At 53.4% G+C, this 26,627-nt stretch overlaps 1 protein-coding gene across 2 annotated transcripts in view; it reads right to left on the bottom strand.

Moving 5' to 3' along the window:
• rau (RA domain-containing protein rau) overlaps nucleotides 1-26,627 on the bottom strand; it is a 76,355-nt gene that overhangs the window by 21,189 nt on the left and 28,539 nt on the right. Inside the window, exon 2 of one of the 2 annotated variants that reach the window (XM_065430925.1) lies at nucleotides 16,293-16,325. The exons of the other annotated variant lie outside the window; for it this stretch is intronic. Within the exon in view, the coding sequence (XP_065286997.1) occupies nucleotides 16,293-16,325 (33 nt within the window). The remainder of the gene's footprint in view (nucleotides 1-16,292; nucleotides 16,326-26,627) is intronic. 2 annotated transcript variants of the gene reach the window in all.

Consider the following 26,627-nt stretch of genomic DNA (forward strand, 5'->3'; position numbering starts at 1 on the left):
TAAGCTCAATCAACGCACTGCAATCAACGCACAAAGAAAACAGGCATCGCGACTTCGGTGAATTGACCACCGCCTCAACGTGCACGCATGCCTGGCCCGTTTGCCGTTATCGCTGTCGTCAGGAGATGCATGAAGCTGTATTGCACATATGACGTCTCACTTGAGGCAACGGACTGCACATCTGACGTGGCATGTCAGCGATGGGTTATTGCAGCCGGATCTTTCGCTGCCATCCTCTGCTTCAAAACCTTCCGTCCCCTCCGATTGCTTCATGTCCACTCCTAAACAAAATTACGCCCTTTGGGTCGTATCTTGCCACACAACAATAATCCTCATCTGTCTTGTCGGCAAATTCCTTTCTTTAACGCTTCGAGCCCGGTACTTCTAAGTCATGAACGGCTTTGAGCGTTATCAGCATTACAGAGCATTCTCGACAGGGAAGTAGCAAGCGCAGCGTTTTCAAGAAAGGAAACGTAAGCAAGACAGATGACGGTTACCGTTGTGTGGCAAGATACAACCTAAAGGGTGCACATTTGTTTAAGAGTGTATACATAAAGCACAGCGAGAACGCCATGTTATTACTCATACTACTTCTTTCTCCTTATTTTTAATATATATATATATATATATATATATATATATATATATATATATATATATATATATATATATATATATATATATATATATATATATAGCGTCGACGTAAGACATATGGTGATACAATACACTTGTCTTATGAGAGGGCTATATAGGAGAGAAAAAGAACTGCTGCATTATCGGCGGTAAAGATTGGCGGATTCAAGTATTTTCAACTGGACACAAACCCACGCTCGGCTAATCCCGCCCGTTGAGGTTCACAAGCGGAAACGGAGAACACCTGGCGTTGGCACAGACTTACGCGGCATCCGTAAAAGGCCACACAGTATACCGCGAAGCGAACAGAACGACTCGTTTCAGGGAGCTGCCCCTGAAGAGACTCTGTGAAATCAGCACGCCCTCAACGCCCACCATGGTATCGCGCATGCATTGCCCAACAACCGCAAGGCACAGGTGGCACGCCACGCACTATACGACACCCCGGTGGAGACATCCCCGCATGACCGTCCAGCCGTAGCGGGACGGGCGTCGCACTCCGTGGTGCGCAGGCTGAGCGCAAGAGAGTAAACAAAAGGGAAGGCAGCGTGGGAGCCGCGCGTGCAGCGGACACCGCTGGTACAGAAAACAACGGCACGGCGTGGGTGAGCCCCGCTATACAGCGGCACGCACTGCGGCGTGCCGACCGCAGGGCCGGAATTACGACGCCGTGGCCGCAGGCGATCTCTCTCTCTCTCCGACGCTTCCCCCGCGGGGCCCAACATAGCATCGAATCATCGCGTGCCCAGGAAACCGAATCGCGCGGCCCGATCGCCCCGCGGTCGCCGGCGACAGGGCCGCTGCGTGGACGGAAACGGCGCGCACATGACCACGCTGGGTTTCGGCCGATAAGCGGACCCGACCGCGACAGGGCGCCAGAAACGGCACGGCCCACGCCGGGATCCGTCCGATATACGTGGCCGCGCAAGAAGAGCACACGCCCGCACGCCCCTCGTTGAGGAGGAGAAAACGCTGCTGGGCGTTGCGTAGAGCGAGTAGCGCGGGCGGACTGTTGCAGCTGGCCGGCCGCCGAGAGGAAACCACGTCGCAGCGGCTCGTTCGACATTCCCCGCCACGATTCATGCGCCCACGGAGTTCGCCAGCGCGCGGTCACTGTTGTGCGTGAAATCGCGGCGCTTTACCGCCCAAACGGACCTTCTGCGGAGGGAGCCTTCCGCCGTATACAAAGGCAATTAGTGTGGGCCGTTGGCCGGGCTGATTCTTGTTTCGAATGGTCAAGTGAATGAGCGCGCGAGAAGCATAACGTAAACCAGAGAGCTGCGATGACTGCACAGTAAATGCTCTTACAACTGAGTCTCTATATGTCAGTGAAAAGTACAGCAGTTTAGCATATTACACAGTGCGAGACGCGAAAGGAATGTTCCGACTTGGAGCACAATATTAACGACACCAAGTGGAGCGAAAAGCACGCGCACACGTGCACGCAGCGCGTCCGAACGCACACACATGGAGATAGATGTACGCAGGCTCGCGCGCAGAACGAAGAGCAAGAATAAACAAAGAAAAGGGAATTCGCAGCTGCGCAAGTAACAGTAGCGGCTGCTCGTGCCTTCAGCACGAGAGGGCGCGCGGGGCGCCAAACAGCGATTGATCACAACTGCCACACGCAAACGTGACCCTCGGCCGCCCGGCTGTGCTAACGTAACCTTCCCAGATGGACGGGGCCGAGGAATGCACGGGCCGAGCGGCGAGCCACTCCTACCCCCTCGCCCGGAACCGCAGGGGCTGGACGTGCGCTCGAATACATAACGAAAGTGCGGCGCCCTGCGCGTGCAGTGTAAACACCGCAGAAATGCGGCCCAGCCCACGAACGCTTCACGGTCGGGGGAAGCGGGACTCCAAACACGAAGGGCAGGTTCCGAACCCCGGCCTGGCGCCGGATGAAGGGCACCGATTCAGCGTGCGCGTAGCGCGGCTGCAGCGACTGCGCCCCCTGCGGCTCGTGTCAAGGGCGAAGCTCGTGGTCCCGCCTTGCGGCTCTTCTGGCGCCGCGATGTGGGTCGAGCAGGACGCCGCCCGAGCCAGACTCGAAATTACGCGGCGGCTGCACGCAAACTGCGCAGTGTATACATGCAGAATGGAACAGCACTATGCAGCGCCGGGTGGTCGCCGCAGTGCCAATTCTCAAGCCAAGTTCCTCGCTGTCGCGTGAATGAGAACACGCGCGCGAGCACGCGGGCTTGGATCACTGCCCGCTGTGGTCAATAAAGAACGTCGCAAAGGGCTGCACGCCAGGCTCGCCGGGGCCCTGCAACACCGCAGGAGACCGCGGCGTTACACGCGAGAAGCCCGCGGTGCGAGCGAGCGCCGCAAACGAGCCGAGCGCGCTGTTTCCCACGCAGCGATGAAGAGCGGCCACGTGTATTATACGCTGCAGCTGTCGAGCACAAGTGTGTACAAGATGTCAGCATGCAGGGCGCAGAGATGTCACGAAGGAAGCTGCTAAATTCCTTTGGTAGGCAGTTCCTCGTAACCTATCAATGGCAATAATACAGCCGGTCGACATCACGCACCGGACAGAAGTGGCTCAACGCGGCGTCAAAGGGGGGCTGTTTCGCCGCGCATATGCTAAACAACCGGTCCGGAGCTGAGCGGCTGGTGTGGCCGGGCCAGGACGAAAGAAAGCCGAACCAGAGGAAGGGCAATCTGAAACGGCGCGTATGTATATTTGAACTACCGGGTTACGACAGCACGCGCTTGCCGAGGACGCAGAGGAGTTTGTGCATCGCAGAGACAGGCATACGGCGTTCACTTTGCAGCTGACCAACTGCGCTGAACATGCATGCGAGGCACGTACAAAGACAATCCCGGCTCTTAACAAGGCGAGTCGCCCTTGCCGCTCCACTTCGCTGTCGGGAGTCCTTCGTGTCACTTAACTGCTCGCGATGTGACACCATTGTTCCGTGGTGTCGCACTTGCTACGGGATTGAGTGCGGTCGTTGGCGGCTCGGAACACCATCCACGTTTCGCCCGCAGTAAGAGTGCCGAATTGCCGAGCGCGCTAATATAATATAAGACAGCGTGAGCTGCTTCTCACTTCTTTTCCTGGGTTGCAGAAAAGACGGAATAAGAAAAGGAGAACTCGGCGACAAGAAGCGCTTGAGAAGCAGCAACAAAGGCGGACAAGCGCAGAAAGAAGGCGCGAGAGCCAAATGCGGGCGCAAGGCCAAGTTTATGACGATCCCCAATGAGGACTCTCACGTCGAACGCCCCCAACCGCAGGCAACACGACTGCCCATTGTACGAGCGCTATCATTAAACCGCTCGCGCTGGCACGCCAGCGAGAGAAGAGAAACACGCTAAGAGGTGTAGCTGGTCTTGTGAAGACTTCTACAATAGCAGCCACAATGAGCCGGATTGTAGCCGCGCAGAGGCAAAGGCGCGTGCGTCAGCGCTTACGCACTCCGTGTATACCTGAGGGTCCATGGACACATTACTCACTCCACAAGGGCGCCGCAGGTATACTCCAGCCTCCTCGACCCGAGAGGTGCCTCGAATGGCGAGCAGCGCTATCTGGGCCAGCACGTCGCCTCGTTGGGGCGCCACTAATCAGGGGACCCAAATGCGAGTGCAGTCGCGATTTAGAAATGGCGAAGAACTGCTCATCAGTGTTTCAGATATGGGGGTTAAAAATGCGCATGTGCGCCGTAAAAATGTTTGCACCCTTCCCGGGTGTTTTGTTGTCGCACTGGTTGCCGTTAGGGCTTTGCAAAATTTATAGAGGACGACAACTACGTGCGATAACTAGACGTGCGATGACAAAAGACGTAGTTGAAAACTATGTAATCATGCTGACAACCTTGGGCGCACAGAAATATCCGACAGGAGAGTTTCATATCTCTCCCTGTGAAATTCTTTTGTCCGATATTTTTGTGCCCAAGGCTGTCAGAGTGATTACGTAGTTCTGAATTACGTCTTTTGTCATTGTACGTCTAGTTAGAGCTCCGTTGTCGTCCTCTATAAATTTTTGTAAGGCCGTAACAGTAAGGTTGTTACCAGTGCGACAAGAAAACACCCTTACGGATGTAAGCATTTTTACAGTGTGCTGCCAAAACAAAAGTGCATTAGGTGACGATAAAAACTGCATTTTGAAAAAAAAAATATCCATTGCGCGGGAACTTCTAACAGTAGTTTCAGATCGAGTAGCGTAAGCACAAGCCCACATACGCAATAGCCACGCGGGAAGATCAGAATGCAATACAGTAACTAGTTCTGCATTCTGGTTTTCCTCGCTCAACACTCGCGGCCGCATGCCCACTGTGTCATCTCCAAGTTGGCAGCGCAAGAGAACCGGCCTAACACCTGACACAGCCATGCACTGGTTTGACTACAGACGTAAAGACGATGTTTAGAAGCTCTACGGCGATAGGCAGGCATAGCTACATTCCTTGTTCTCCAGACTCGATCTGGCGTGTCCCGAGAGATCGCGTTCCTAAGCATTAACAAAACTGTTTTACGCTGTGATCAAGAGATGAGCATTCTCTCTCTCTCTCTCTCTCCATCCTCCAGTTAGCGCGTTGATTTCGCAAGTCACACCGTTTCCACTCACGACGTAATTCTCACAAGCCGTGATTAACAATGTCGATAAAAATGGTGCCACATAGAGACAAGGCTTCATGGACTTGTAATAAACGACATTTTAGAGTGAAGCGTTGACTCCCATGAGCGAAAGATCCACGTGGAAATATCCAGGACATCCACAGCGAGACATAGCAGCGTTCCTTGTCGACAACCGAGCACCACCAAGGCATCTCTCACGTATAGGCTATACTTACAACGTTGGCTGCGAAGGGCCAAGCGACCTCAGCGACGCGCATCGCCGTCATCATTGCTCGCCGGGCGCAAGCGTGCGTCGGCGCGGTGCCATCGCGCGGTTCCGGAGCTCCAGCCACGCGCCACGGTTCTGTGCACAGGCGCCGGCCGGAAGCCGGTCGGGCTTCCGGCATTCAAAGATCCAAGCCTGCCCTCTCCGCGCGCACGTGCGGGCCGGCCAGACAATGGGTGGACCTTGGCGAATTTCCACCGGAAATCCACGCAGCAGTCGACCCGCTCTCGCCCTCGCATCGTCGGACGGTCCGCGGCTGACATCCGCCCGATCGCGCCCGAAATAAAAGGGGGCTCTCTCGGTTTGACATCCGTAACGCTCAGCGCCGACCAAGGGTTTTAATAATGCCAGCGGAACTGCCTCACCCTCCGCCGGAAGGCGTCAGGGAGAGTTTTACGCGCTTCGCGTGAGAGCATTCCCAGGCGCCATCCTCGTTTCCGTACCGTCACCCGTAGAGCTGTGCGATTCAAGGGGCCTGCGCGCGCTGTCCGTAACCAAAGCTGGGCTTCGGGACGCAGTGGCTCCCAAGTAAAAAACAAAACAAAAAGAAACAAAGACAGAAAGAAAGAGTAAAGAGAAAAAAATTAAAGAGGTGGTGGGGAGGGGGATGAGGACAATTTCCCTTCCTACGCAACTCAATGATGGAATTTCCTAGCCTACACCTTGGGCCCAGATACACATGCATCACAATCTTCGTCAGCCTAATTAAGACCACTGCGGGGCACAAACCGATTCCAGACTTCTCAAGTTGCGCTTGTCCGACACGTCGACCGAGCTCGCACGAAGCATATCGTCCAGCCATAAACCCGAAATCTCATCATTCCATCTCTTTCTCTATCGCCGTCTACTCCGTTTCCCCTTCCTTCGCACCTGTTGTTCCAATAGACCACCGGCTATCTATTTCGCGCACAATCTATTTCTCGCTCACTTCCGCCGCTTAATCTCATCCAGAATATCACACTTGTTTTGCTTCCTTACTCCATCCTGCTGCCTCTAACGTTACATATATCATGTTCCTTCCATCGTTCCTTACGTGGTTCTTATAGCTTTCTTTCAATTTAATATATACCCGTTAACCGCATACTTTGGGCCCCATCTAGTTTGCACCCTTGTATGTGGGCATAAATAATGAAGCGCACAGTTCACCTCGGGACGAAATTACAAAGGTTGGCCCGCTGCCTCCTCTAAAGCATGAAACACCACAACTGACTGGAAGCTGCGTTCACAAAATGTTCTGGCGTCAGAAGATTTTTTTTTCTTTTTTATCGGGCCCATGCAGAGATTTACTTGTGGAATCCACAGCAGTTCAGCTGTGAACAAGGCAGCCGCCCGAATGCGACGTGAAGGACTAAATAAATATCGCGCGCCATTAGAACACTGCACGCAACAGAAATCGTAAGTGTCACACTCCTCTTTTTTTTTTTTTCACTCGCTCCATGACGTGCACCGAGGGAGGACGCACGAGCATCGCCCCAAATGCCGCCAACTGCAAGCGTCCCATCACTGCGCTAGGCACAGTGGGCGGAGGCCGGAATGAGTGAAGCGGCGCTTCGGCGCGCTTCGCGGGAGGCGGTCCGGCGCTGCCGTACGAACGACGCGCAGCTGCCGCGGTGCATGCTGATCGCGAGCTCGGGGCGCGCGTGCAGGCCGCAGCCGCTGCCACTTTCCCTGCCGCGGCCTGTCATCGGGGCACGCGAGCAGGATCCGCGGCGCCGCGCTACGCCCACGCAGCAGCGCCAGTTCCTGTTCCAAGGGCGTCCGAGGGGCGCAAGGATGCAACCTCCAGTGGCCGTTCGCCACGGCAAACGAGCACGATGCGCGCAACGCGCCGGGCCAGATTCGCGCGGCGGTGTCTTCCAAACCGAAGAAAGACAAAAGAAACCGCTTTGACTCGCTGCCAATACAAACCGGCAGAGAAAACAACGTTTCTCTCGGATTCGGAGTCTTCTTTTTACATTTATTTTATTTTCGTTGATTTTTTTACGGATTGCGCATGCATCCTCATTCCCGGCGTCTGTGTGTGTGTGTGTGTGTGTGTGTGTGTGTGTGTGTGTGTGTGTGTGTGTGTGTGTGAATGAGTGAGTGAGTGAGTGAGAGAGAGAGAGAGAGAGAGAGAGAGAGAGAGAGAGAGAGAGAGAGAACAATTGCATTAAAAAGAAAAACAGCCGCTCTGCAGGTCTGCGCGTGTACTGAATGCTCACGCGACGGAGCAGCGTACGGCGAGTTTCGTAAGGCTGCGCGGATTGCTTCCGAGCGCTTCAAATCTCCCATTGTACACTGCGCGCGCGGCCGGCTGCGCAATTAAGAGTGAATTACCGCAATGACTACAGGCGGCTGGCGGAACTTCTAAGCCTTTCTAACTTGCCGTGGCGACCAGCAGGCGCGCAGCACGTTAATGAAAGGAAAACATGACAATCTGAAGAAATAACAATAATAAAATGTGGCGCGCGCCGACGCTGTCGTCGCCGCCAGGTGCGCCGGGTTGCTCTTAGGTCCTGGTAACTATGCTTTGCAGGGCACGACGCAACGACGTCTTGAGTAGCAGGTGCCCGCTACCAGACGGGCGGCAGGTGGAGGCTTGCGAAGGATGACCGTAGGTAGCCTACATGACCGCCTAGATGACCCGAGTTTATACCAGTTTGCACGTATACGCGCAACCCACGCGATGCTTACAGGCCGGCTGCTCCTGGCTTTCTTCGCGACTATTTTAGCATGCCTCGGAACGACTGGCATCTGTACAAACGAGTGAGCGAAGATCTTGTACGCGTAGTTCCTCGTATGATCGGTGTGCGAGGGAGCGACGAATCTCCGATGCAGCTGCGGAATGACATTGTCAATATCGAGATATCTATCTGCACTTTTCAAACGAAAATTGGTCTTTGCACGGTTTTGGCCTTATTTATGACCCGTGTCGCGACTCCCAAGGCGCCAGCAAAACATCAAGCTCGAAGTAACCAAAGCCATAAAGAGAGGCCCACGAGCACTGCACGGGTGCGCGTCAATCGGGCGCCTGCTGTTGGCGCGCGCCGACTGCGAAAAACGAAAAAAATCTGCCTATAAGGAGATGGACCCGCACACCAAACTGCATTTCCGTCGCGCCGTTTCCTGGCTTATAATGGACCGCTCGGCGGTCGCTGCCATTCGAGCAACAGACATCCGTGTCCACATCGCGGCGCACCAGCCGCAGGCGGAGAAGGCGGAGCTCATCGTCGCCTGCAGCTGCGCCGCACACGGCGGCCCGAGGGCGCGCAGCTTTCGGAGACTGCACTTGGTTGGCTGCTTTTGCATGCGGGCCGCGCGTCATTCGTCAATCATTCTCGTCACCCATTGAACTCGCAGTCACGGCCGGAAGGGCCCACCGCTGCGCCGGCGCGCAGCCCGGCACTAGGAAGCCGACGCTGGGTCACGCTCAACGAGACCAATTGGCCGAGCAATGCATCTCCGCGATGCGCCTCCGGGAAAGGTCGGGCTCGCATCCAAGGCGCACTGCGGAGCAGCGTCTTTTGTTGCGCCTGTTGCGCCCGGCGCAACTTTCTATGGGGTTCCTCGCGGCGAGCCTGGGCCGGCGCCGTTGGCGGCCCGCTACCGGGCTTCTCCGGTCCAGAGATCAGGGTCATTGAGGCTCCGCCATCGGCGCGAGGTCGCGGCCACTCCGGCCGCACTTTCAATGAAGACGCTGCTTCCGGGCTCCTGAACGCCATCGCCGATTAGATTCGATGAGCGCCCTCACGAGGAAGCGGCCCCGGCAACGCCACCGACTCGGGCGGTTGCCGAATCTGCGCATCCCGGCTCGAATGAGACGTGGAGCGCCAGGCGTGACTCGGTCGACGCGGGCTCCCATTTCGGGCCGCGGCAAGGGTTGCTGCCGGTGTGGCGTTGTGCTCACGCGGCGCAAGCCACCCTTGCTCAAGCTGCAGCGAATGCGCGGCGCAGGACACGTGCTGCTTATAAAAGTGCGTTCCTATTTTCGCCCACCGGGAAGGAGATGCCGACTCCGGTGGCTGGGCGCTGTTTAGCTGACTGAAGAGACTCGCTGGGGTGTATACGACCAGAAGAATTATCGCCGGTCATCTACTCAGCGGCTAAGTACAAAGTCACACGCGGGAGTAGGCAAAACACCGCGGTCCCTATTCATTAAAACCTCTCATACCCAAGAACTGTTCGTATACAGAGCAAATTCGAGCCACTCATGATGCTGGACATATTATTAGAGTGACGGGGACTGACCGATGACATCGATCACTTAAAAACGAAAGCTTTGCGAACCATGGGCCGAATTCAGAAAGCTTGGCCAGGTCTGTCGTTGCTTCAGGTGATGTCCGTGCTTTCGAACACGCGCTGTGGACGTATTTCCACGATTGCGATGCTTCTTTTTGATGTATTGACTGTTTTGTTTTGATTGGTGTTTCTTTTGCTGTGCTTTTTCATACTACTTTTTTCCTGCCCTCTCTGTAATGACCCCCGATAGGGTTTAATAAATAAATAAATAAATAAATAAATAAATAATACAGATTGTGAAATTACCGAGACATTTTTCTCCGCTATAGCTAAACTGGAAAAGGAAGAAGGACCGCGCCAATCATATATGTATAATAAAGAAAGAAATATACGTGTAACAAAATGAACGACACCGTTCGAAACCGAACCATGTTAATTTACAGGGGCTGCCAGTGCGGCTCTTTCTTGCCTTGCCTCTTGCCTCCATCGTCGGCGCCGAGATTGTACGATTTTGATAGCTGTTCAAGGTGAGCTGCAAACACCCGGCGATAGCGCACTCAATATTATGCGCTCCAAACATTAAAGAGCTTCGGTAGTAAAGATTACACCGCACGAAAGGGGGCAGCGAGCCGGTAAGATGGGGTGCACGGAGCGGATGCACGCGCGAACCTCCGCGGCGATTCTTCAGCGGTCTCGGTTCTGCGAAAGACAGAGCGGTCAGTTGCCATCGTACACGACAATCTCCGAGTCGACTGAGGGTTTACACACCAGCACCTGGAAGCGGAGCAATAATTATCTCGCTCGGCGACCGCGATTAGCCTCGGTGTTACTCCTGCGGTGTTGTTTCTCGCCTCGGCTCAGTCTAAGAGGTTACACGCCAGGACAGGCGACGATCTTTAGAGAAGAAAGGCTTCGCCTCCAGGTCCAGCGGGGTGGCTCGTAATTCTGGGCCACTTAAGCAGCGCTGAACGAGCCCGCGGCGCGTCCTGGATAACAGAAATCGCGCCGCCTGCAGAAGTGGAGCAGCTGAAACAAAAGGCTCCTCTCACAGCTGCGCGAGGTCGACCAGAAACGTCTGCGCGACGGGGCCAAGTTCGCCAGAACAGAGGCGGCTCCTTCTTCGCCCTGTCGCGGTGCAGGGGGTCCCTTTCCCGTGCCGCCTCTCCCGTTGAACGCCACGCACGGCCCCGCGAGGCGCCGTCTGCAAGCTCGCCCGGCTTCGCGCAGAATGGTTTTGCGGGGCTCCTGATGTGCTCGCACAATAAACGGCCGAAAAAAAAAAAATGCGCGATAGAAAACAGTGTGATAGCTTGGCGCCTTTTAGTATCGATATATATACAACGAAAAAAAAAAGCTGCGCATAGTCAAGATTCTTAACGTTCTGTTTTTATATATATATATATATATATATATATATATATATATATATATATATATATATATATATATATATATATATAAATAAACGAGAAGGACGGGGATTAACCGAGGGGCCCGATTTTTTTATTAGTCATATCTTAAGAAGGCAACAAACACTGACACCAAGGACAAAATAGGGGAAATTTAATGTGTTTAATAAATGAAATAACGAAACGATAAATTAATGGAATGAAAGTGGATGAAAAAACGACTAGCCGCAACCGAACCCACAACCTTCGCATTTCGGTCAGCGATTGGCGGCGCTGGCTAACACTCCCAGGGTTCTACTAGGAAACATAGATAACCAAGAGAGTGGACAGAAAATTGCGCCGCAGTAGCTCAATTGGTAGAGCATCGCACGCGAAATGCGAAGGTTGTGGGTTCGGTCCCCACCTGCGGCAAGTTTTTTCATCCACTTTCATTTCCATTAATTTATAGTTTCTTTATTTCATTTATTAAGCACATGTAATTTCCCCTATGTTGTTCTTGGTGTCAGTGTTTGTTTTCTTCTTATGATATGACTTTGAGTGGCTATGGTGTTGGGCTGCTGAGCGCGAGGTCGCGGGATCGAATCCCGGCCATGGCGGCCGCATTTCGATGGGGGCGAAATGCGAGAACACCCGTGTACTAAGATTTAGGTGCAGGTTAAAGATCCCCAGGTGGCCGAAATTTCCGGAGACCTCCACTACGGCGTGCCTCATAATCAGAAAGTGGTTTTGGCACGTAAGATCCCATAATTTAATTAAAGTTTTATGGCTCTGCGTCCGTTTTGCATGCACCGGATCGCGCAGGACGCCCTGACGCCACGTGGATCAGTTAAGGCAATGTTTTGCAACGATTCATCTCACTTTCCATTTTTTTTCTCGCCCTTTCGTTATTGGCACACTTGAAGCCGCAGCCCCGCACTATCGCCGGAATCAGCCACTCGGCAGGACGGATGATAAGAAATGTATCGGTGGAAAAGATTCCTTACAAAACACGAGCTTCAGGGGCAGGTATTGTAATGTAAGGATTCCACTGTTCACGATCCGTCGGTCCCGGTGATAATGCATAGGCTTGAGCGGCGCCCGGACACGTGCCGATAAAGCGCGAAAAGGAACATCATTGGAACAGAGTCGTCATGTTATCCGCGAATTCAACTCAGCAGAACTCAGCAGAATTCAAAGGTCTTTCGAAGGGTCGGTCCAACCTTCGGTGGTTTTCAAGTGCACTCGAGAAGTTACTCCCAAATACCCCCCATCCCCACGCATCTCTTTCCGGGTTCTCAAAATTTCGCGCGAACCTGAGAGCAGCGCGGCGACGACCGGCGCGAAGGCACTCAGCGACAGAATTGAACGGGCAAGTATGTGCCCGCACTTCGCCTCGCAGATATCTTTTTCTTTTTTTCTCAGTGCCGCTCGACGGCGTAATAGGAGAATCGTGGCGTGTATTTTGGGGCGAAACGGCACCGCAACACGGGGAAACAAACGGGCGCCCACGCCGACCGCAGACGCCCGCAATGAATTTCGTCGCTCTGGGGTATTTTCTTTTTCATGGCCACTTCTTGGGCCCGCTTGCCGCCGCTGGCAACAAAGCAACGGCGCGACCAGGAACACGGCTGCGAAGTTGGCCGAGGAGACTGCGTCATGCGCGAGGCGCGTTAACCTTGCGCGTGAGCGCGAGAGAGAGAGGGGGGAAATAGAATAGGCGAAGAAGCGCAATCCATCTGATGGCCGCCTCCAGTTATGTGCGAAAGCGAACCGATTTATTTTTGTCGTCGCATCTCCCCTCGAAAGGTGGCAGTTCTCAGCTGAGGCTTTGTCGAAAAAGAGAAAGAAAGAAAGAAAAGAGAGGGCGAGAAACAGAGAACGACGCAAATTCGGAACAGTCGAGGAGCGCGGAGAAAGCTCACGCCTCCTCGGCGCGGAGAAGTCGAGGGCGCGCTTTGGCGTCTTCCCCAACACGTGGGCGCGCGCTTCGCTTTCTCCTTCCTCATCGACCGCTCGGGAGGCGCGTACGTACACAGCGTACGCGGCGGGGCTGCATCGGTAACGATATTGACCCAGCGGCGACGGTCGCCGAGGGAGAGAGTTAAAAGGGCTCGCTCTCCGATCGCGAACGCGCTGCGCCCAAACGGCATCGCACGCGCACCCGTAGGCAATTAAGACGGTCATTAGTAATCGCCACGAGCCCTGCTCGTCGACAAAGTCGGCGCTTGGGGGGCCTGGCTCTTCGCTATCGGGACAGCAAGACTAAATGCAGATTTGTTTGAAAGCCTTAGGTCTTTCTTTCATTCTTCTTTTCTTTCTTTTTTCGTGCTGTGACTCTTTCCAAACAACTGACAAAAAGTAGAAAAATAAGAAAAGGCAGAGAGACCCGACAGGTAGGAAGTGATCTCTCTTGCGAAGAAGACGCAAGCGCTCCACATCAAGGACGCGGTGTCGGCGCATCCTCGTCACAACGCAACACCGCCGAAGCAATACGTTTCATCGCCGTTTCAGAACGCAACGTGGGTGTCCGTATTTCCCCCCATCGGTAACAGGGGTCGAGTTCTTAAAGCTTTTCGTTCGTGAGAGTTGTTCGCCACTGCCGGTCCAACACCATGTTTTGCTGGAATTTTCTCTCGCGAAAAGTTTTGGCGCAAGAACTTTTTGTAAATACTCTTTCGCTCGGATTACTTTGGGAACGCAGTAACTTTCAAAGAGCGCTTCTTCGATTCGAAGTTGAAGAATAGGCTAACTGCGAGGCTTCATTAAAATAAACCCTCTTGCCAGTGGACGAGGGCTGTCACGCACTTGCGCGCGATAGTCGTTGTCATAGACCTCTGCGCAGGTTTCGCCTACGTAGTTGCGTTATTTTTTTGCCAGACAGGGATAACAGTTTAAGAAGTATGATATTAGCTCGAATGCGAAGATCACGCAGTTCAGGCTTTCTGCAGAAACACCTCTCCATGAGAGAAAAAGAAGAGAGGCTGGGAGGTGAACCAGAAATGTGTTCCGTTTGCTATCCTTGTGCTCTCGCGCTAACAAAGAGCAAGTCGCTTCTACTAAACCGGGCATCCAATCAATCCTGGTGCTGGAAATTAATATCAGAGAAGGCGGTCGGCCAATTGCAAATTTTACTTACGAAAGTGACACTTTGTGAATTCAGCCCCTGGCGCTTTTTAATCAGAGCCTCATTGCATTTACATAGACCGGCTGTTGAGTAACGGACAGCAGACTGGAGCTAACGAAAATTTGTTTTCGGCAAAGCTTCCAGCAACTCCCAATTTCTGTCGAACATACTGGTGGTCGCCGTATCGAGCTTCGAGATCATGCGGACAAGTAAGCGGCGCCTCAACATCCGAGAGTGCCTAAGAGCAACTTTGCAAAAAGTAATGCGAACTTAAGCAAAGGTATCTGCGCATCACAAAGTGGCACTGTCCAACACGACCAGCTTGCTAAGGAAAGCCGCCAGGAGAAACACGCCGCCCGCGAAGAGCAGAAATACTCGGTGCGGCACTAAATGCTGCGCGTACGTCTATCCTTCGTGTTTACTTAGGGCCCCGAATTATCGATAATACTAGACAGTCCGCTCCCCTGCTTATATGCGCATAGAGGACACGTACAAGTCTCAACATCCGTAAAAGTTAATGCCTTGATGAAAGCTTGGCATTAATCGGGACTGCTATATATGGGGCTTGCTGCTGCTGCTTCTCTTTCTGCTTTTGGAATCGCCTCAGCCAGAAAGACAAATTTCGTCCGCTCAGTGCACTCGTGCGTTCCCTGCATGCGAAATTGGGACGAATGCCAAATTTCAGGCTGTACAGTGACGCTCCACGTGGCGTCCTAACTGCGATCGACATTTCCGAAAGATTCTTGCGTTTCCCCGGTAAAATCGGAGGGATAATAAACAAATAAAACGACAGTAAAAGTTCAGTCGGGTCAAGCCGTTACGCGCACTGAAATCTGCGCGGCTTCTGCAGGTTTTTTTTTTTCAACCACCAGCCGGCGCGTTGCTCAAGGGGCTCGCATAACCAGTATGCGCAACACAAGCAGCGCATATGCACGTGCGTCCAGTCGCGGGCGACACACTGACGCTGGCGCATCATTGCTGCCAAAACGCCTAGGCCGTGTAATGCGCAACGCTGGGTGACGACTCGTCTTTGAGCTCTCGACGCGGAGGCCTCGCAGCCCAAGAAGAAGAAGAAAAAAACAAAACAATAAAGACACTCGCGCGCAAAACGATCGTTAAAGAGGTGCGCGCGAGTCGCCACAAGGTCTCCGGGGTACGCGCTGTGTGGGGGGGAACAATGCCCTCGATCGAGCGCTTGGGCCAACGGTTCGTTATGCAAGGGACCGCCGCGCGCTCACTGCACCGCCAGCCCCCACCGCGCAAGGTTTCATCTTTCGCACGTTCGTCATCGTCTTTGTCATCCCGCGACTGTCGTCGACACGCATCGGTGATTGCCAGACTGACGCAAGTCGCCCTCCCGAGAATTCGTCTTCCGAGAGCTGGAAATAAACACGGTGCAAACGAAAACTCGCCGCCGGGGGCGGCGATGGAAACAATGGCGGCGCGAAACCTGCGCGGCTTAGTCAGTGCCAACATTCCAGGAATGTCGGGACCGCCCGCGCTGGACGTCTGTCCGTCGGCGCCTGCCGTATTTATATGCGAGATGCGGGCGCATCGCAACAGTTGGGCGCTTCCTTTCGTTAGGCGACATCACATTCCGAGTGGGTTGTGTTCTTGATGCTCTACTTTTCGTTTGGCTTCGCCTGTCACGTGTGCGCGCGCTAATAGGAACGCGACATAACTGCGCCATTAGCATTTGATGATTATGCCAGCCGAATGGTAACGTCTGAGAGAAACTGACACTGACTCTAGTGCAGCACTAATTAACTCATCAGGCAACCAAGAAATGAGATAGAAATGGTCAAACTATCTACACTGCTCGTGCTAAGATTAAAAAGAGAAGACTGAGATTCATTCACACAAACTTTAACTCGCACGAGCAGCGTTGGCTTTGAAAAAGTTTGCAACAAATTGAAACTTTCTGAAACTTTTCGTACACCCGAAATTTGGCTTCAGTACCACAGAGGATGACGCAATTTCATCTTGCTCTCTGAAATTATATATATATGTACACACACCTTTCCTTTCCTTTCGCAACTGCGAAGGCAAAATAAGAGTGACTAAAGGACGAGCGACTCACCAGCTCATCTTCTCCGGATCGGATAGGCGACCTCTGTTGAGGAAACAGAAAACGAATGTGTAGCGCGAAAGACAGTCATCTTTTCCTCTCCCCCCAGCAAAAGTCACGCACGTCGACAGACGAGCGAGCAAGGGGCTATACGAGACCAAAACAGACCACATCACGCTTGCAAACTGGCATGTCACACATGTATAACGCAATACGAGAGCACAATGCAGCACGTCACCACGACACCATCGACGGGCACGGTGATGCAGCACTCCTATCGAGCTTGAACATAACACTCGGTGAGATGTAACCGGCTTGTGTTGGACACTGTGCAACAAAACACAGGCATCAGAAAAGATCCTTCACCGACTGGAAAAACAGAGGGCGGTGCGGTGCGCCTTCTATACAAACAATCTGCCCTGTGCGACTATACAGCACTTCGGCATGTTTGAGCTTCGTCCTAGTGTTGTTCTTATATACCCATAGTGACGACGTGCTTTCTCTTATTTACCTCTTATCGTCGACCCCGTGCACCGTGTTTTGGTCCGAATTAATCCGGAGCCCTTTGCTACGGCGCCTCCCATAGCACCTGTGCTGCGTTTGGACGTTAAACCCTATCAATAAATCCCCCCCCCCCCACCCCAAAGCTCCCCTTCACTCGCAGCCTTGCAGGGCAGCAAACCAGACTATTACCTCCTGGTTAAACTCAGTGCCCTTTTCCTTAATTTCTATGTCTCTCGTCACGCGCCGCCTGGTTCCTCGTTAATCCCGGCGTCTTCTCTATGTAAGTACACATACGTTTTGTGACAGTGCTTTTTCGGCTACGAGCAGAACTTTCTCTCAAAAACAAGCACTGTGAGGAAGAAAAAAAAAAAAAGATCGAGACAGGACCGGTTTCGCCATGCACACACGCCTTGTTCTAAGATAAGATATCTGCTGCACCATAGAAGCTCATCGCAGGACACGGCCTTGCGCGCCTCAACAGATGGATGTTCCAAGACAGCCGCGTATCGCGACCCACCCTCCCCTCCGTATAGTAGGCGCACAGCCGCCGCCTGCGGCGCCCGCTATCACCCCGTTTCCGAGTCTGGGGTCCCGCGGGGGGTTTCGCGAGAGCGCAGCGCGTCAACGGCACTCAAGCGATAGCGCCAACGAGCCACACACGCTTCGACTGCCACACAGTGGCGCGGCGTCCAGCTGGACCCACAGAGACGAGCGACATGCTTTCCGGCGCACAAGCGGGTGCCACACGCGACGACGACGACAACCGCGTGCGCCGTGTCTGCGACGACGGAGGTCCTCAGCCGGAGTCGTCGAAACCGCGTCTGGGATTGCACGCGTCGAAACGCGCAGGGAAACACAAGAGTGGAAGCGTAAACACAGGCGCGCGCCCGGGATCCAGAGTGCGCCCTTATGTAAACAAAAGACGTTTCCGTCCAGCAGTCTGGCTCCCGGACATCTGTCCTTCGCAGACACGTATACGGATCAGCGCGCGATAAACATTTGAGCAGTTCATCCCGAATGGCAGTACGTATCTGCGCCGTGCTGAAAGAAGCTTGAATAGTTATGCGGTCTCCTTCTAAGAGCACTTCAGTGCTGAACTCAGTGCTGGTTAACTAACCTCTCTGCCTTTCACCTCTTATTTTACTTCCTTCCTTCCTATACAAATATAAAGTATGGAAAAGGATCTATGACGAAGTCACAGGAATGCAAGATCACTTGTCATGGGAACAAATGTAACAAACAACTACTCTTTAATTTCCCGGACTTTTACGCTTACAACTGTTGCATTTTTTCTTTTACTTTAATTTTATTTCTTACATTCTCGCATCCAACATTTTTCTCGATGCTACAACCACGTCAAACGATGTGTATACCGCAAGCTTGTCTCGTACATGCGCAAAACTGCGGGGCGATTTCAGAATGAGTCAAATGTTTGCAGATGTAACGGCGAAGTTCTCAAGTTAAGCTATTCAACATCTGACACGTTTCATGACGCCGTCAGGGTCCAGCGGCGTCGCTATACGGTTGCGCGCGCGAACTGGGTCGGCCTCGGCGCGCTCCCCCGCGATGCCAGTCGGCGTCTCCGCGAACAGGCAGCCGCCGGCGAGGCCCCAATGAAGACGAATAGCTCGCAGCCTTGGACGGCCGCCTGCAGCGACTCAAGGGGGGCAGGCCCGCATTGCAGCCCCCAATGCGTCAGCGATCCCCACCCGCCAGCTCGGTATTCCCCGGCCGGCTATTTTTTCAATCAAGCTTGCTTTCCTGTTTTCGTCAGTAGGCCTCGATTCGGATCCAAGGGCGGTTGGCCCGCGAGGAGCCCCCTTCCGCTGATTTGGAGCAGCCGGTATACGTTTGGGCCGCGCATTTCGAGGGATTACCGCGGCAACGTCGAAGCGCGTCTGAGTGAGCAGCCGGGTGTTTTCGTTGTGGCGCGGGGGGCGGACGTGATATCTCGAGTGCAATGCACGACACGACACCGCGCGCGGAGAGGAAGCTCTTGGCTCGGACACTCCCCGATTCGAGCGCACACGAAACGCACAGAGCATCTCGCGAGGCAACCGGCTGAACAGAGTTGAATTAAGCATTTTTCACCTGAAATAGAAATGGAGAAATCCTAGGAACTATCCTGATAAAGTGTGCTCCACTTAGGCCGTGATCCGCAATCTTTTTTTGCAAAACTAACCGATTATTGCAAAAGAAAAAAAAACGAACAAGAAAGACATCAGGAAAAGCAACGTCGCGTTTTAGCTCTGTAGCTCAACAAAAAATAGGTATCTCAATTTTGTTAATCGTATATAAAGATTATTTCTTTTAAATTGGTATATTATACGCTGCCCTAGAGATACGGGCCTCTCTCACCTCTCTCTCTCTGTGGGTGGGTGCATAGAAAAATTACCAAAGCTTACGCAACCGAGGGAAACAGAAGTCTCCGGTAAACAGATTCAGGTAAGCTGAAAACTGACGTGCTCATATTGAACGTTTTCAACACTCTACCAAGTGCACTTTACAGAATTACGGATATGTTTTTTGCCGCAGAGCTATAGATTGTGAACTTAATGCTCATTTTTCTTGATATTTTGAGATTTTCAAATATTTTTGCGGAAATTACGAGGATAAAAAATTTGACAATAACAGAACGAATTTTCCAGAGCCACTGGAATGATATTTTTTTCCTCTCTCTTTCAACTGCACCGAAGTTCAGCAAGTTTGTCCTAGCGGTTTATATAGCATAATGAGAGCACTTCTGCATTTCACGTGTGTCTGCTGAACGAAGAGGTCTTGCCGCAGTGGCTATGGCGTTCTGCTGCTGAGCACGAGGTCGCGGCCGGGGTCGATTCTCAGCTGCGGCGGCCAAATTCTGGTTGGGTGGAACGTGCGAACATCGTGTACCGCGCCTCGTTAAATAACCCCCAGGTGGTGACAGTGAACCCATGACCCTCGGCTATACGGCGTCTCTTATAACCCCCGTGTGGCTTTGGTAAGTTTCACTTAATCAATCATTCTAGACAGGCAGCAAAAGCATTCTCCCAATTGCTGTATGGAATTATTTCATCTCATGCATCTTTCTATTCGCGAAACGATTTAACGCTTTGGCCAGTATTTCAGATATCATCATAAGTAATTCGTAACTATAGGCTTCCTCATACGAAGGAAGCAACGGCTGGCTGTTTTGTTTCACCAAAACACGCTCGTGTGTGTGTGTGTGTGTGTGTGTGTGTGTGTGTGTGTGTGTGTGTGTGTGTGTGTGTGTGTGTGTGTGTGTGTGTGTGTGTGTGTGTGTGTGTGCGCGCGCGGCAATAAAGTGCTCTCGCTGAACTCAAGTATAGACTGCGAATTCGTGCGACGTCCGTACATCGACACGAGCGCCAATTTCGCTATAAGTAATGGCCAATTTTATGTTCTTTAGAACATTGGCAATCTGTTGAAGCTCGTACGGAATACTGCCGATCCTAATATGCTAAAACAAATGACATTGTAGCGTGCATCGGCGCGCCGTGGACGCATTTTGAAACGTCTGAAGAAGAGCGCTGGGAAGGTCACGTTCGTCTCGTCGCTGACGCAAAAGAACGCGCCAGCCAAACCCTCTAGTGAGATGTCAAGGAGAGCATTCGGAATTTCTTTTTTTTTTCTTTCTTTCCTTTCCGAGCCATCTTCGCGACAAGGTCGTGTCGTTAGACAATGGCTGCTGTCAGAAAGTGTCACACGTCCTCCGAAATGGAGCCAACGGAGTGCGCTGCTCCCTGGATCGGAGAAAACGCCAAGATCGGCGCTCGCCTTCGCGACGGCAATCGCAGAAGCGTCGCGCGAGCTTCCCGCGGCGGCCTAATTAACGCGGGCCGCGCTGCGCAGCCTTGCCTCCGGCGAGCAATTGGTCGCAGCCGGCCGGGCCACAGCCGCGGGCCATCTCGTCGCACCATCTGCGCCCGACATGCGCCACGCGCAAGGAGGCCCTCCTCGGAGCCAGGGACCACCGCTCGTCGGGGTATACAAGGCGGCCGCTCTTCGTCAGCGACGTCCCATTGTCGCGTGCTCCCCTCTCGTCGACTCCGGAGGCCCCTCGGCGCGCTCGACGCCCCAGCGATGCGTTGCAGATGTTCGCACGAGCGCTCTCCGCTATAAATACGAGACGGCTTTCGGCGAGCCGCCGGCGGACCCTTAGCACTCCCGCGTGCGCCTTTCCTCCGCCGGCCTCGGGCAGCAATGACGTGGCGCATGCGACATGTGTCCGTATTTATAGGCGACGGGACACGAGGCTCGTTGGACCAGTCGAAAAAACTCGCGCGCCGAACACACCACTGTTTGACCCACATTCCGCGGCCCGAGGAGACCACACGTTGAAAAGCCGGAAAGTGAATCCGGGCGACAAAAAACAGCCCAGTCGCTCCAACGCTTCAAACTAAATAGAAATGGCGGCCGTTGAAAGGGATCCAGCGCGGCCACGGCGCCGCGCTCGTCTTTTTCGCAGTCGATTGTTTTTGCCTCGAAAGGAAGCGGCGCGCGCGAGGAGAAAACGGGCTGCCAAAGACAATAGCCGAAGCGCCTAACCACGCGTGGCGCGTGTGTACATAGAACGATGCCTGGTGAGCTATAAGCGGCAAAGGGCCACCGCCGTGTGGAAAGGCGGCCGCGAGGAAAACGCCCAAGTTCACTAGCGCACCGCAGCGGCTGTTAACAGGCGCATCTAGCGACTCGCGCAGTGCTTCTTGGAAACAATAAGAGACAAGACACAAAGGACTGGGTAAGCAAAACTTTCTGACCACGAAAAAAGAAAAGAAGAAAGAGAAAATTTCTCTCGCAATCCACATTTTATCACCTGAAGCGTCAATGCCTTCTATTACAAGCAGATACGGAAAACATAGTCACTTCCCGCCAATAATTACCGCGGGGATTTAGCAGTAACGGTTTCGGGCAAGCAGCGATCCTCAAACAGCCGCGCCGGTCGGCTTCAGCGCACGGCACGCAGTCCCGCCTGGACAAGGTACACGAAAGAGCTATCTCGCCGACGCAGCGCGCATTCCACAATAGCCACCGAGGTTCATTGCCGTTTACGGATTCCCTCGCGAGACGTTTTCTTTCGGTAGCTCCGTAAAGAATACCAGCGTCGCCACGAAGCGCGCTACTCCCATTCAAGCGTTTTTTTTTTTTTCTTCTCGAGACGCACAGGGACATCCGGCGGGGCCCCAACTTCACTCCCCCACCTTCCGACGCATTTCTCGACTGCGCCGCTAGCAGCAACAGTAGCACGCAGCCGGATCAACTGGCCTGGAATTCGAACGGACAGCCGTAATACGTGTAATTTTCTCGTCTCCACCCTGCCTTCTCGCTCACACCTCTCCCCCACAAAACCGCCTTTCCTCCTCTGCGGCTTTCTTTCGGCTCTCGGCGCGCTGCACTCGACTCAACCGCTAGCGACAGCGATGCTGCCCAGTCCCGCACGCGACGAGCACGAACTTGGCGAGTTCGTGAGGCGGCGGCGGCGGCGATAGAGTCGCCCCGACTCCTCGGCGGCGAACCCCGCGCGCAGCACAGGAACCCCTCGCCGCTTCCCCCGTTGGCGGCTCCCTCGAAGGCCGGCCGCGCTCAGCCGGCAACAAGAGGAGCCGCATTCCTGGCCAAAAAGTGCGATCTCCCTGAGCGCACGGCTGCTTCGGCGCCTATACGTGAAGGCGCCCTCCGCACGCAACGCGCCGGTTGGGGCCCGCCGCCGCTGGTGTGTGTGTACGCACGCACGGCGGCGATAAATTTATTGCCTCCCCCAAAATGATGAAGCCGCCTGTGAGCCGGCGAACAATGGGTTTGACACCGAGGCGGCGGCTCGGCATTCTTTTCGAGCGATCTGCAGGCGACGATGCGGGCCCCGCTGTTTTGGAACCGAATGTGTTCGGCGCAGGTAAACGTGGAAAAGAAAGGAGGAATAAAAAAAAGTGCGCGCCCCTTGGAATTCCCGCCCATATCCGTGACAAGATTGCCACGCTTCAAGTTATACGAAGACAATAGGACGTTAGCCGCCTGAGCACTCCAGTCATTCCCAGTCGTTAGGGCTGACGCGCATAAAAGTGCCTCGATATACTGCAACGATCGCATAACAAATGAACGCGATTAAAGTGTCGTTAGGTGACGGAGGAGAACAAAGCATAGACGAGGAGCCTTCGGCGGCGGAAATGTCCACGACAAGGAAATGCAATTTTGAGGACTTGAAATGGAAACAAGCGGAAGGAGGAGGAAAGAGAAAGTAATTCTTTATTTACTTACTTCAACATTGTCCCAAGAGAGAGAGAGAGAATGAAGAGGAAAGGCAGGGAGGTTAACCAGATATGAGTCTCCGGTTTGCTACCCTACACTGGGGATGGGGGATAGGGGTTAGAAAGATGACAGAGAGAAAAAAAAAACAAAAACGGACGCGCACACATGGAGACATACACACAAAAGGCGTTCCAGTTAAAGTCGTTCACAAAGGCCGGTAGATCGCAAGAAGCGCAAAAGCGCTTGCACGGCCTTCTTCTGTGACGGTAGGTCCTTTCGATGTTGCAGAATTCTTTTTTCAGATAGCGGTTGGTCGTCCAATTGGTCTAGTTCCTGGCTGAGGCATGCCCTCTGTGGACTGTACTCCGGGCAGGTGCACAAAATATGGCCAATTGATTCTTCATGGCCGCAGTGGTCACAGGTTGGGGTGTCGGTCATCCCTATGCGGAAGGCATAGGCTTTAGTAAAGGCAACGCCCAACCAAAGTCGATATAAAAGCGTGGCGTCTCTACGGCGAAGCTGAACATTGTCCCAAAATCCATATTATCTCAGTAGGACAGCCCTGACTCAACACAAAGAAAGCGCGGTGTTCTTTCCTTCCGGCCCCTGGCAACACATTGTGTGCTGACAATTCATGATAAGCAGTCTTGGTTTATTTCTTTTCGAATGAATGTAGTCACCGGAACAATAAAGGCCATGAACAAAGAGTAAGTGAGGGAGGCGTAGCACTCTTTGTTCATGGCACTAAAAAGAATAAGAAATAAGCTTATATCAACTCGCTAATTTCGTTGAGAACTGAAATACAACCAGGAGTCTCAGAGCCTCGAAACTAAGAAGAAAAAAATAATAATAGTCACGCCCATCGGACGCAATTGTTTTCAGCTTCGTTGGAGATAGGGTAAACCAAAACTTTCCAGAACCTACTTTCTTGCTGAGTGTGCGTGTGTGCGCGTGTCGCGTTCCTTCGACGCGGTCGCGGCGCAAGTCCGCGAATTCTACACGCGGTGACGACGTCCACAGAGGAACGAGGCCATGCAACGCGTGACGTGATATGCATGTTCGCTAACTCGCCAGGAGGGGGGAGGGGGTGATGACGGGGCGACGGGCGTACGCTCCAATTTCTCGCACGGGACACGCCAGGTGATCCGTAAAGGCTATCTCGGGACACACTCGAGAGGAAGATGCAAACAACACGCACGGCGCTAACGTGTCCCGGTAAAAAGCAGACTGCGGGGCGGCTTGGTCATGCGTTCTTTCTGCCTCCTCCCTTCAGGGCAGGGGGGGGGGGTGGAAAACAAATCTCGGCGGGGGGGAGGGGGGACGCGAAACAATGGTCCTTGAGTAATCTCGACACACGGGATTCAGTCGCGGCAACGAGACGCTGTCTGCGAGCCGCATGCACCTCGAGCACGTTCGGCCATGGCTGCCTGTCGCACGTGGCGGGGAGTCGCGCCAGTTCAGGACGCACGGCCCGGTGGCCTTGCAAGGACCCCGCAACGTCGTGCGGTAACACGGACAGCGAACGGAGGCAGCTGGAAATTAAGTGGCCCGAAAAAGAAAGAAAGAAAGAAACAGGAGGCGGAGGATGGGGAGGAGGAACGAGACGAGAGATTTCGGGTGCCGCGCGCGGTCCGGGAGGAGCAGGGTTACTTGCGCGTCGTTTTATCTGGCGACCGCCGCGCGCTCGTTCTCACGGGCGACTGGGCAGCGCGGCTGCATGTAATCCTAAGCGGCGCTGGCCTCCAAATGACACGCACAAACAAAAACGAGTCCAGCCACGACGAAACTTGGTTGCGCTCAGAATCGGACGGTGCCTGTGGACGAGTGCGCTAAGTTGCTGTCGGTGTACAGATCCAAGGCGGCCGATCAACGAAATATACCGCAGGAATAGCCCGTCATTGAGAGGTGCGCTGCGTATAGTTCGCGGACCGAAAAGTCCGACGAGGTCTCGCGTCTAAAATAAATAAATAAAGGGAGGTGGTTTTACGTGCCTAGGATGAGGGAGGTCTGCGTTTTTAAAGCAAAGCTTTGTTTTAGTTTTTCTTTTCCGAACTCCGTTAACGTTTAGAGCCATGTAAATTTCACGGGGGACAGGAATTGTCGAAATGGTTTCATACTCGGAGCAGACAGGCCGGGTGCAGTTATCCATGATAACGCGTTTCATGAGGGTCGATGATCAACAAACTCGTGTGACGAGAATGTTTTCCTTTCTTTCCTTTTTTTAGAAGTAGCGGACCTAGAATTCGCTTATGCATTATATACTCACTTCCCCCCCCTCTCCACACACACTCGCCGTTTCGATTAACAATAAAGAAAAGAAAACCGAAGCCGAGCTAAAGGTCTTGTGGATTGCGCAGTGTCTCGGGGGCCACAGTCGCAAAGCTCTTCGTTCGTAAGTGTCTTTACCATTGGCAGGTACAGTTCGCCAATACAGTCATGTTCGCAGCAATCGGAGTGGCAGGGATTTGCTCTTAGGAACAGTTCTGGCGTAAGAGATTTTTGTGAATATGGGTTGATGTACATTAAGCTGCTTGATTACGCTATTTCCAAAGCTCGCTATCCTGTCTCCGTAATTAAACAACAAGGTGGTCCGAGAGTACCGGGGAAGGGGGGCGGCGGTGTGTTCGTGAGCAGTTCAGGCGAGGGCAAAACGCGACAATTTAGGTCCGGATGGGGGACGAGTGGTCAAACACCCCCTTGAAAGAGCGGTCGACAACCAGGTAGGCATATATGACAAATCAATGCGGAAAAAGAAATTCAGCGGGAATTCAGCGGTAAATGCGACAGAAATGCGTTGGCATTACGTCGCACCTCTTTGAAGTCGCGCATGCATGATTTAAGCCGCGTTAATCACATTCCAAAGTGTTTTTTTTTTTTTTCAGGAGCTCATCCGACACACCGTCTGCCTCCTAGAGGAGCGAAGTGCAATCGATGGTGGTTCGGAGCAGATTACCGTCAGTTACTCTCTCTCTCGCTCTCTCGATGGGGGCGAAATGCGAAAACACCCGTGGGTACTTAGATTTAGGTGCACGTTAAAGAACCCCAGGGGGTCGAAATTTCCGGAGTCCTCCACTACGGCGTGCCTCATAATCAGAAAGTGGTTATGGCACGTACAAACCCCATAATTTAATCTCTCTCTCTCTCTCTCCATGCACTGTTTCCCACTTTGACACTCGTAATGCCAACGCACTCAAAAAAAAAAAAAACATATTTCATAACTCGTGCATGTCGCGAGCGAGCAGCTTCTGGGGGCAAAAATCTCCCGGGCATTCCCAATCTCGGAAAGGGGTGCATCAGCAATCGGCGAATGAGCGGCGGGCGCGCCGCGGGAGAGGCCGCTGCCACCACCGTCGGCGGTTGTCGGACACCTGTTCGCACGGCCGGCCCCGCAGGCGCCGCCGGCATAGCGACACGTCGCACTTATCCGAGGACCCGCTTTCCCAGGGCGTCTTTCCCACGGAAAGGGCCCCCGTCTCCCTGATCAGCATGGAACCCGACGCGCCGCCCGCGCGGCCGACGCGAGGAGGGGCCGGAATCCCGCTCCGACGATCGCGACGCGTAGGACAGCGCGATTTCAGGCAGGACGACGCTCGCGGCCGG

Source organism: Dermacentor albipictus, chromosome 1 (genome assembly GCF_038994185.2).
Source record: "Dermacentor albipictus isolate Rhodes 1998 colony chromosome 1, USDA_Dalb.pri_finalv2, whole genome shotgun sequence".
Classification (NCBI taxonomy): domain Eukaryota; kingdom Metazoa; phylum Arthropoda; class Arachnida; order Ixodida; family Ixodidae; genus Dermacentor; species Dermacentor albipictus.